We start from the raw sequence: 11,547 nt of genomic DNA, 5'->3' as shown, positions 1-11,547 counted from the left end.
GGGGGGGAGGCGGTGGGGAAGGAGGGCGAAACTCAGAGCTCGTCCCGCTCTTGGGGTGGCAGAGCTGCAGGTCACTTTGGTGCAGGTGGGCTTCCGTGGAGCGTGGGGCTGCACCTCCCTCTTGCGAGGGTATGGCTAGGGTCACCCCCCAACCCACCTGGGGCTGGAGGAGCCTTTGGATGCTAGGGTAAGGCTAGGATAACCCCACCCCAGCTGGAAGAAGGGCTGAGGAACCGAAAGGGATGTCCTCTTGCACGTGGTACTGCAGATACCTAGAAGAGGTGTAGCACCATCAACCTGCCCAGAAGTTTTGAGGTAGCCCCCCAAGGCTGGCAGCGTTGCCCCAGAGACCTGCGCTTGCCTTGCAGAGGGATCCGCGTGGGGTACACCCCCGATGTCCTGACTGACGCCACCGCAGAGCTCTCCGTAGCTTTACTTCTGGCTGTGTGCCGCCGGCTGCCGGAGGCAGTGGAGCAGGCAAAGAAGTGAGTATCCGCAGCTGCTACCTGGAGCAAGGGCTGGCTTCTGAGCCCAGCAGCCCCTGGGTCGAGAGCTGCAGGTAGAAAGTGTGCCACGCTGGACAGGTAAAACAGGGCTGAAGCCAGAGTTTCACCCGGCTTGCACCGAACATCTTGCAGGCCAAGACGGAGTCCCCCTGCGGTTGCATGAGTGTTTGGAGACATGCTGCTTAGGGTCTGCGAGAGGGGCAGAAGTCCCCTCCGTGTGCTAGGTAGAGGACCTGCAGGAGAGGGCATCCAAGGCCACCGCCGACCCCTCGAGGGCAGCACACATGGAAGGTCTGTCCGAAGCTCACTGACTGGCAGCCACTCCAGGGCTGTGGCTGGCAGCGCCTAAATTAAATCAGTCCCGAGGCTGCTGCTGCTGCGCACCCGAGGTCCAAGCAGATTCCTGCGGGAGACTGCCGAGCTCACTTGAACCAGGAACCTCAGAGAGGCTGGCTGTAAGACTGTCTGTGCCACAGGGGCTCGCCGCCCTCAGCATTGTACTCTCGGGTGTACTTGCCAAAATGCTGTTCTGGGGTATGAGCAGGCTCTACCCTGCTGCTGTCTGACATCTCTTTCTATCTCGGTCTCTCTGCTAGTGGTGGCTGGACAACATGGAAGCCCTTATGGATGTGTGGCTACGGTCTGTCTGACAGCACGGTGGGCATCATAGGACTGGGGAGAATAGGTAAGTGCAGGTCAGGCGCAAGATTTGTGTGTCTCCCGTGATGGCAGGGTAGTTTTCAAGGTTCAGCCAAGGTGGTGTCTCCAGCGCTCACCTCTTTAAAATCTATGAGAACAAAAAGGGGAGCTGTGTAGAGCCACTGTGAACAGCGGTCTTGACCCATCAGGCGTAAACCTTAGAAGTTTAAAGCATTCAAACGCATCTGCTACATCTGAATGCCACAGCAAACTGGACGTTGTCCCCTTGATTTTCATTAAACAAATGCCCTGACAAAGTCCAAGATGATGCGCTTGTTATCCGTTCAGCTGTGGACTTTGTCAGCAGACGGCTGTTTCTTTTCTCACTTTCCAGTTTGCTCCCTAGGGTACCTTCAGGTTTAACGTCCTGCAGCTCCCTTTCTGCAGTTTTACTCTGGCAGGGCATTCATTCCTGCTTATGTGAGGAGCAGCAGAAGACATCCAACCCCACCCACCCACCCCATGCCCCCCCATGCTGCAGGCTTGGAAGCAGCCCAGCAGGAGCGATCCCACCACAGCGACCCTTTAGCAAGCGATGTGCTCTGCTCGCTGCGGCACTGTCAAGCCACACCGAGCGCCAGCTTGCCGAGGGACGGACCCCCTGAAGAGGCCTGACGGACCCCCACGGCCTGGTGTTCGTCTCTGTGTGAAACGCCTCGTGCAGGCGCTGGCACAGCGGCTGGACAGCCTTCTCTCTCGCTCCTAGGACAGGCGGTTGCCCGCCGCCTAAAGCCATTTGGGGTCAAGAAGTTTTTGTACACTGGCAGTTGCCCGAAGCCAGAGACTGCTGCAGAGTTTGAAGCTGAGTTTGGTAAGAAAACACCAGGAGCAGGGGCAGTGGTCGGGTCGTCCGGTGCAGGGCAGCAGGGAGCACTGCGGCTGGTGTCTCCTCGGTGTAGCTGCCGTGAACCACTGTGGGGGTAGCAAAGGAGGGAATGGTGAATCCCAAACATTTCCCATGCAGCGGTGGTGGATGGCAGGGAGGGAAACCTGCCTCCTTTGAGCTGGGCGATTCCAGCCAGAAGGCTGGACACACCTGGGCTCTAACTGACCGCCCACTGTAATTGTGGACTGCGGCTGTTTCTCCTGGGTCTTGTGGACCATCGCCCATGGATGGGTACAGAGACATCCTGCAGGGAGGAAGGGATGGGCTGAGGCTGACTGCAGATCTTCACTGAGAGTTGGTGTTGGTTGCTGGAAACAAACATCAGCTTTAACCTCCTGCTTTAAAATGAATGTCGCGGTCCAGCCAAGCCTGGGAATGTCTCCTAGCTGCTGAACAGGACTTTTCTGTGACCCTGTTAGAGTCCCAAGACTTGCATCAGGTGCTAATTTTTCACTCTGAAGCCAGCACATTTCCAGCTGGTACCTTTTTTGCACAAAGTCATTGGCAGAACTTGTCAGCTCCTTGCATTTTCCTTTCACCTCCAGGAATGAAAAGTGGCACAAGTCATTATCTGTAGGTATTGTGTAGAGAGGTTTAATGCTGGTATAAACTGCTGCTGCCACCGTATTTTGCTGTCTAAATATGCAATACATACCAGAGCCTCCTTTGGGCCAGATGGCCAAAGCATCGCTAGATTCCCCTTTGGCTTGATTTTAATTCAAAAGTGAAACAAAACACTGCAGTGGTATCTGTAGGAATGTGCGTGGTTTCTGTTGGGTGTTTGCTGGTCCTCGTGTCTCCCCACCTCTGGAGAAGGGTCAGCCAGATCTCTCCAGAGCAGCACTTGCTTGCTGGCAAACCTTAGGGAGGAGAGGGTTGCTCAGGTGTGTTGGTGAGGTCCCTGAGCAGAGCTGTGACCTGTGTTTCCCCACTCAGTCCCACTCATGAGGCTGGCTGAAGAGTCGGACTTCGTTGTGGTGACGTGTGCTTTGACTCCGGCCACCCAGGGAATGTGCAACAGGGACTTCTTTGGCAGAATGAAGAAGACCTCTGTGTTCGTCAACACCAGCAGGTAATTGCAACCCAGTCTCCTGCACAGGGGGGTCGACTGTCACCCTGCCGACAGCTGTGGTTGCAGGGGGGGATCTGGTAGGCTGTGAGATGTGCTTCCACTGGGAGTCCAGACAGCATGTACAGCCTTCATGTTCGCCCAGTGCGTGGCCCACTCCCTCCAGCCCAAGGTCTCTTGAGATCAAGTCAAAGGCAGGATAAGTTGTTCAGGGGGCTACAGCCTCTGTCTCCTCGTCAGGGCCCCATGTCCCACCCGGCTGGGATGGACGAACGGATGACTGTTGGGTAACGGGAGGGTGAGGCTGGGGGATTGCCTGGGAGAGCGCTGCGACTGCCAGAAGCCTTGCTCTTGGGACAGAGGCATCCGCAATGGGGCTCCTTGGCCAAGTCCCGTGGTAGCCTCCCATTCCCGCTGCCTTCTTGCGGAGCACTGTGGCAGGGCAGAACCCGTGTGGCCCAACACGCAGCATCCACGCAGCCGCTCAGGATGCCTCGGGCTACCTGCACCTCCCTCCGCGGCTGCTCCAGGGTCGTCCTGTGCTCGGGTACCTGGCTTTTCTCCCTGCTGGTGGGCAGCCTGGAGCAGGAGCAGATCGTTGCGCTGGGAGGTTCGGGTACATCCAGAGAGGGTCTGACCTCCGCTCAGGCAGCCCTGGGGACCTGGGTGCCACCACGCAGGCTGTCCCACGCGGCCCGTGTCCTGGCTGCGTGCCTCCGGGAGCCCACGGGACCCCTCAGCAGCAGCGCGAGCCTTTCTCTCTCTGTGTTTGCCAGGGGGGCCGTGGTGAACCAGGAGGACCTGTACGATGCTCTGGCTCACGGGCAGATCGCAGCAGCGGGGCTGGATGTCACGACGCCGGAGCCGCTGCCCACTGACCACCCTCTGCTCTCCCTCAAGAATTGTGGTAAGTGGCCAGCTGGGTGGTCAAGCCCCTGCTTTGGGTGCCTTGTGTGCCCATGGCTGGGGACCTGCTAGCTGGCATAACAAGGATTCCCCATGCCCGTTAGCCTGCCAGTGCGAACAAGCACTGAAACGTGGAAGGACAGGAAGGTCAAGTGTATTTAAGCAGACTGTAGGTAGCCGCCGTACAATGCAGACAGCTGCTAGAGGGGAAGACCTCATCAACATGATGTAATACAAGTGTGGGAGGTATTTTAGTTCTACAGAAAGCAGTTGAGATCAGCTCATTTTATAACACCTTCCTAATGGAACTCCATTCGATGGGCTGAGGCATGGGGTGAAATTCATGGGGGAGTCTGATACCAGCAAGTGCCTGAATGAGAAACCAAATCCCTGCTCATGCCTTGCCAAGCTCTGGTACTGTCTAAGCTCCTGGGCATATATTCTGCTAGAAAAGCTTCCCATGTGGCTAAAAAGCTGGGTGCTGAGCCTGCCTAGAGGGATCTCAGCCTCGAGAGCGCTGCAACCACTGCAGGACTCGCCAGCTAGCCCATCCACTGTGAGCCTGGGCTGCCAGGCACAGGTTCAGCACGTGTGCTCCGAAGCACAGTTTGTTTAAGTGCTGGCTGTGTCATGACATCCACGTTCCCCAGCAGATGTCAGCAAATTAGACAGCCTCGAGCTGAAGAGGCCACCAAGTGCTCACGCTTTGGGATGAGCAGAGGTTTCTTTGCAGATGGTCTAGCTGCATCTCCTGGACAGCCCAAGGCAACTTTTGCTGGGAAAGTGGAGCTTGGCGAGCTCAGGCAGCCTATTTTCCGGATAGTAGTGGGTATCAGGCAGGTGGGAAGGTGCTGATCCCAGGACTAGTGCATGTCTTCAGAGGAGGAGATTAGGTCAGGTGAGGAAGGTCAGTGAGGAAGGGGTGTGCTCGGCTGCTCTTGTGCTTCAGCATCGCCAGGCTGCTGGAGCGGAGGCAGGAGCGCCTGCAACCAGGGGCAATAGCTGATCACTGTTAGTTTCACCGTTGCTTTCCTGAAAGCTTGCCAAGGGCTGCCGCGTTGGGCTGGATGATGTTTTAGCGCAGGACGTTAGCAGCCCTCGGTGTTTTCTTGGGATCCTTGTTGTTGCAGACTGAAGGGGCTGTGCGGGGGGCTCTTTCCCATGGCCTTGCCACTCACCAGCGCAGCTCAATCCGCACAGGCACCACAGGCTGGCCAGCGGCTTGGGACGGGTTAGGGACAGCTCCTGCTGTGTTCAGTGCCTTTGCTCATGTTGCCTTCAATGCACAAGTTGGCCCGTAAAGCAGGGCCAGGAGCTTTCCTCTCCTCCTCCACACAGGGAGCGTGTGGGTCAGACCAGTAACTGAGCGGGACTGACTTGGACACAAGCCAGACAGGCTCGCTTGTATCCCTCGAGGCAGAAAAGAGACAGAAATGCAACACAGAGAAGGCACTGCTTTCTCATTAGAAAGTAAACCTCTGCGATTGTCTGCGACCCCATCACCGGTGCAATGGTGGGGTGCCTGTTCCTACCGGAATGCTTGGATTTGCCCTGCTGAGAGCTGATGGCACAAGCCGGGCTAGAACAGCTTTTTCTTGCACAGTCAAGTGCCTTGGCTGCTCAAGCTGCACCCCAAGCATGAGATCTGGTGTGTGCATCTTCACTTGCGTGGGCAAAGTACCGGAGTGGCTGTGCAGGCAGCAGCAGTGTGTCCTCTCTCCAGGAAGGAGGTTTTCAGAGTCGGAAAAGTCTGCTCCAAAAAGAAACCATAAAAACATCCATGAAAATTTGGAACTGCCCATGACTGAGTGTCTGTTTCTGAAATACAAGTTCATAGCTGTTGCCTTGCTTATCTTTTTGCTAAAAGCTATTTTTTATTTGCTTCAGTTCCCCTAGTAGGCAGTGAGAAATGATAAAAGCGGACACTCTCTGGGAATACTTGGAGGACTTCAGAGATCTTAGAGCTCTGGAACAACACCAGGCAAGACAAAAATAAATACATACGTATTTATTTTCACAGGAATGAGGCTTTGATGATTCTGAAACTGTTCAGAGATTTCACCCAAAACTGCCAAATAGTTTCAGCAGCTGGAGGTACACGGCATAAGTAGAGGAGGAAGCAGTGCTGACATTAACTTTGACAGCGAACAAGGAACCCAGGCTGGTTCTTGACTGGGGGAGAAAGAAAGGACCTACGTGGCCCCACAGTCCTTCTTGGGAGAGCCTTCTCCTCCCAGGGCAGCAGCATGTTGGATGTTCAGGCTTCTGCATTGCCTGTAGATGCTGTCTGTAACAGAACAGAGACTGCAGTGCAGGCTTTTATCCATACCTTGGGCAAGTGCTCTCCACTACTAATGTTACAATAATTTACCACTAAAGCATCTTTGGCTCCTTCCTTTGCATTGCATATAAGGAGCCTTTTCACATAGGTGGACAAAAATGCCTGCCCTGACTGTGCTACAGTGTGCCAGCTCTGTTCAGCAGGGGCCTTTTCCCTCCACATGTACCTTACCAGTGCACCCAGGGGTCTGTAAAACACGTTGTTTCACAACAGTCTTCAGGTTCTTGCCCTGATATGTGTTGGTTCACGCCTGTCGGTGAGCAGAACCTCCTAAGGCTGTGTGGCAATCAGGCAACAGCGTGCAAATTTCACTACATGTTCGTCTGCCGCAGGGATAGTATTTTACATCTACCACTGGCTCTGGGTCCGTGCAGGAAGGTGAGTACCAAACCTGAGTGCATAAAGGAGGACCCACTCTTGGCCGACTGCCTTTGGCTGGAGGACTTCTTAAAAAATAGCTCAGTTAGCCATTTATCAGATGTCTTTTCCAGTCCTCAGTGGCTGATGATTTGGTTTCATGCTCCGTGTCTGAAGACAGCTCCTGGTAGAGTAGCGGCTGGTGCAGGACCCAGGTTGCCCCCACCACGGGAAGACCCCTGAAAGAGGCTGCAAGAGGTCAGCAAAGGTAAGAAACGAGCAAGCAACCTCCCTCCCTTGTCCCCTGCAGTGATTCTGCCGCACGTCGGGAGCGCCACGTATGCCACGAGGAGCACCATGGCGGTGCTGGCAGCCAACAACCTGCTCGCCGGGCTGCGAGGTGAGCCCATGCCCCACGAGCTGCTGCTGTGACCACCAGAGCCCCTCTCCTGCGGGGCGGCAGGACTCGGCATTACCTTCCCCTGCAGAAGCCCTGTGCCTCCTCGCCTCTGCAGCAGCGTGCCAGCGGTGCCCGTGGCGAGGGAACTGCACCGTAGCCATTAAAGAGAAGCAGTGAACGTGTCGTGCTCGTTTTGTTTGAGGACGGGGTGCCCCCAGGCACATGGCGGAGCGCGCAGTGCTGCGGTGGGGGGCTAACGGGTCCCACGGTCACGTCACCGCAGCACACAGCAGCCGACGGATGGTGTTTGGCCCCAATTCAGGAAACGCTTGCGGTGTCAGAATGTTGTGTATTTTGCTCGCCAGCGTGTGTCGTACTGTAAGGGAGCTGCTGCCGCAGCGCCCGTCCTCAAAACCTGGCTCCTGCGGTCACAGTGAGACCCTGGCAATTCCATACTTGAGCTTCCAGCTCGTAGCCAGGAAGGGAGGAGACGTAATTGCTCGATCAGCATAGGCCCACTGCTGCCAAGGGAGCTGCTGACGGCCCCCTGCCAAGCACGCGTTAAAAAGGTCTTGTTGAATCTGCGCCAAGGCGTGATGTTTCTGTTCTTCAGGTGTCTGAAGAAAAGCAAAAAAAAAAGGCTTGCATGGCTCCCCTGGTGTCTCCAGCTCTGCCTTTTGTAGCTGTAACTAATTCTGTGCATGGTTCTGAAGTGGATTGCAAACTGGAATTCACACTGGGAGGTTCTGCAACCCACCCCCCCCACCTCCACTGGTTCCAGCCTCAACTCCCCACCCCGGTTCATTTTTTTCCCAGACATGCAACGACGTGTTGGTGCAAAGGAAAACTTGAGTGGGTGCCAAGCCTCTAGCTGCCAGGAGAGGCCTGGATGAGCACATTTCAGAGGCTTTGGGGGTTCCGTCTCCTGCAGCGACTGTCCCACTTCTATAAATGGGTGTTGGAGCCCATCTCTCCCTGCCAGTCCCCCCCAGCAAGCTTCTGCTCCAGCTGGTGAAAACATCAGTGAGGTGTGCTCCTTGGATTGCTTGTGCTGCTTGCCATGTCCTGTTTGAGGGCAACGTGCCCCAATGACGTTATTTCCTTGAGGAAAAGAGAAAGGTGGCTGTGACATTGGATTGTAGCAGCAGGAGGAATTTAACACTCTTAAGCTTGTCAGAAATCCTGCTTTTAATGCGTGTGTGTTGAGCGTGATCCCCAAGAACCTTCCTGCTGCAGGGGTGGAAGGGGTCAAGAAGGATGTTTCCCGGTTCTGTAGGGAGCATGCCCATAAGCCGTCTGGGAGCAGCTTGTTCCTCACTTTATTCAGCAGGGGGCTTAGCTGTGGGTTTGCAAAGTTTTCTTCCCAAGAATAAGGAGTGAGTGAGCCCCTTTCCCAGCATTACCCTGCTTCCTCTGGGAGCTTGCTTGAAAGGGGCAGCTTTCCTTGGAGTCCCCTGCAGCTGCAGCAGTCCTTTCCACTCTGCTGCAAGCAAGCCCAGGTCAGGGGTCTGCTGTTCCTCAGATGGGAACCGAGCCCTTTGGCAGCCCTGGGGAGTCTTCTCTGGTTAGGAGCTACAGTCGCAGCTTCACGGTCTAGACCAGCAATTTTTCCATCCCTCTGTGCAGTCGGCACTTGGGGAGCAGTTCTGAAAAGGTCACTACACAGCAAAAGAAAACACCCAACTGGGATTTTCAGAATGAAAGGCAAGGATTGATGTATAGAATTGCTGCATTTTGAAATCGACAGCAACATGTGTTAAACAAGTACACTGATGTTACTTCGCTGGAGTTCTACCAGAGACTTGTCCTGTGCCCAGTCTTGTAGCGACAGCACTGCCACAGCTGGACGCATCTGTGAATTGCAAATTTGTGTTCCCGGTGTGTGAACACATGTATGATGATGAAGCCAGTTCAATTTAACTTCTTTTCATGTTCTACCTCTGTGGGGTGGCGGGGAAGCCTTGGCAAGTGCAGCCTGCTAGGGCTGGTGGGGGGACAAGACAGGGGTCCAGCTGGTCCATCCCTGCCCGGCGATGGCAAGATTGCTTGGGGGAACACGTCAGCCTTGCCATAGTCCCATGTCCTCGTGCCCTCCATGGCACCTAGACCATGAGGCAGATGGGACAGCCCTGTCCGCTGCCTGCAGGATCTGTTCACAGACCTGCCAGTCCTGACCACGCAGTGCCACCTGCCCCATCCAGCCCCGCAGATGCCCCCGCTGCGCGGTGTGGAAAGTGTTCTCACCAGTTTTAAACCAGCCTTCTCCCAGCTCCACGTGCTCCCAGTCCTTGTGCTGGGGAACATCATGAAAAGCAGACCTGAACTTAGGTTCCTTGTGAGCTGTGGCTCTTGAGCAGCCATCGTCTCCCAGCCTCATCACTATTTTCCCCAGGTTTTGTCATTCAGAGCAACATACGAAACAAGGTTCTGCCTTGTTTCCAAGGCTGTGGGAGGTGTGGAGAGGGGGAAGTAGTGAACATTTTGGTTCACTTGACCCCAGGGGAATCCATCCCAGAGACACAGAACACCACACGCCTGGTGCATTTGGCCAGTTGCTGAGCAGTGACGAGGTCTGCCAGCAGCGCAGCCCCTGCACCAGCCACTTGGCTGCTACCGAGTCACCTCCATCCCATGTTTCCTCCAACGCAGAGACTGGAGCAGCTCTGTTGGCCTCACAGGCACAAGAACCCACCATCTCCTCCACAGCACAACACATAAACATAACCCAGGAGCTTCTGGCTTTGGAGGAGCCAGGGATGAAGCATAATTAGAGATGGTGCCTTGCAGCTTGAAGCAAGGTTGAAAAGCTGTCCTCATCCCAGGGTGAATCACTGGGATTTCTGCTGGGTGCAAGGGGTGGGTGGGCATGGGCACCCTGCTTCCAGCCATGCCGGCTTGAGCTCCTGACCAGTGCCCTCCCTCATCCACCTCCTTCAACTGGCGCCTGCCAGAGCCTGGTACCCTCCAAGTGTGTTCTTTTAGATACTCTGCACAAACAGGATTTGGTGCTTAATACCAAATTTACTTCTCTGTAGGCATTTGATGTTACATTGGATTTTGATTTAGCAGAGCGATATAGCAATGTACTGAAATTGCAGTACGAGCACAGTACTGCAGTTGTGATATATGGTGGGATTGCAATAGAAACGTGATGCCCATCACCAGTCTCCAGATGCTCAATTGCCACCATGCTGGGTGTCCTCAGCCGCCGAGAGGGAGCACGTGGGCTGGAGCCAGCTCAAGCCCGTTGCTCTCTTCAATGCTCTTTTTTTTGCTGTCATTCAGTGCTTGCACTCTACGTTGGGCTGAGCCAGGTGAACCTCCCTGTGGTGGCCAGGCTCACGCAGGAGGACACCTGAGCTCCTTCGGTGATGTCCAGGGTGAACAGTGGCACAAGCGGCTGATCCACCCAGCTGAGAGGCGAGTTTGTACAAGGGCCCCTGTCCCTTGGCATCGAGATCAGCTCAGCTCCCTCCGCGCTGTTGGCGTTTGCCTTGGCCCTGGCAGCAGGGGTGGCTGGGTCTGTGCAAGGGTGGGCTTAGCATGCCCCCGTCCACAGCACCAATGTGGTGCTGCAGCTGGGCAAATGCCCCCGGGCTAAACAAACGATGGACCTGCTTCCACCTCGGGGCTGAGGTTTACCCAGTCTCGGCAAATGCCTTTGGCAGCAAGATGGGGCGAAGCTCCCCCTGCCCAGCAGCCCAGCCGGCGGACCCTGGCCCTGCCTCACCCTGAGCCATCCCCACAGTGTCTGTCCTGGGGCAGCTCTGAGGAGCAGATGCCCTTAACGGTGCAACGTTGGCCTCGAAACCCAGACAAGTCTCCGCATCCAGCCAAGAGGGACGGACCAGGGACAAGGTCTGAGCACCAGAGGCAGCCCTCTACCTCCCTGTTGGCCAGCTGCCTGCTTCTTAAAGAAACTGAAGATGGTGCCAGACGCTATGGGTGGCCTGGGACCTTCAGCCGGTACAAATCCTGCGCCTGCATCATCCGGCACCTCCCTGCTATGGCTCTGCCTGGGTACACCGCCTGCCTGTCCAGCATCCCTGCACCCAGGAAGGAAAAAGCCTTCCTCGTGTGGCCCAAAAGGCTTCCACCACACTTCAGGTCTCAGTGACAGCCGCTCGTGCCCATAGAAATGACGCTGAAAAAGAGAGGAGAAATAACACAAAGCGTCAGCTGCTCGATGGATGCGAAACTAGTGCCCTTCTGAAACGACGATGTAAGCGGAGCAGGAGGGGGCTGCAACAGGCAAGAGGAAAGTGTCTCATTTCCAGCTCAGGAGCTTGCTGGCGGTGCTCCCAACAGCCTCCCTCCGCCAAGCTCCATGTAGGGGGTCTCAGCGTCCATGGGCCAGGAGGAGCTTTCTCCATATTTCCTCCT

The 11,547-nt window shown here is 55.6% G+C and overlaps 1 protein-coding gene across 1 annotated transcript in view; it reads left to right on the top strand.

Annotated features, from left to right (window-relative positions):
- GRHPR (glyoxylate reductase/hydroxypyruvate reductase) overlaps positions 1-7,196 on the top strand; it is a 23,073-nt gene extending 15,877 nt beyond the window's left edge. The window contains exons 5-10 of the mRNA XM_010566458.1: positions 306-485; positions 1,103-1,191; positions 1,912-2,016; positions 3,028-3,163; positions 3,937-4,067; positions 7,075-7,196. Of these exons, the coding sequence (XP_010564760.1) occupies positions 306-485; positions 1,103-1,191; positions 1,912-2,016; positions 3,028-3,163; positions 3,937-4,067; positions 7,075-7,196 (763 nt within the window). The remainder of the gene's footprint in view (positions 1-305; positions 486-1,102; positions 1,192-1,911; positions 2,017-3,027; positions 3,164-3,936; positions 4,068-7,074) is intronic.
- Positions 7,197-11,547: the final 4,351 nt, after the last annotated feature.

This window comes from Haliaeetus leucocephalus, unplaced genomic scaffold, assembly GCF_000737465.1.
Source record: "Haliaeetus leucocephalus isolate CR32 unplaced genomic scaffold, Haliaeetus_leucocephalus-4.0 Scaffold210, whole genome shotgun sequence".
NCBI lineage: Eukaryota > Metazoa > Chordata > Aves > Accipitriformes > Accipitridae > Haliaeetus > Haliaeetus leucocephalus.
Note: the sequence above shows the minus strand (reverse complement) of the source record. Positions and strands in the feature narration are given on the sequence as shown.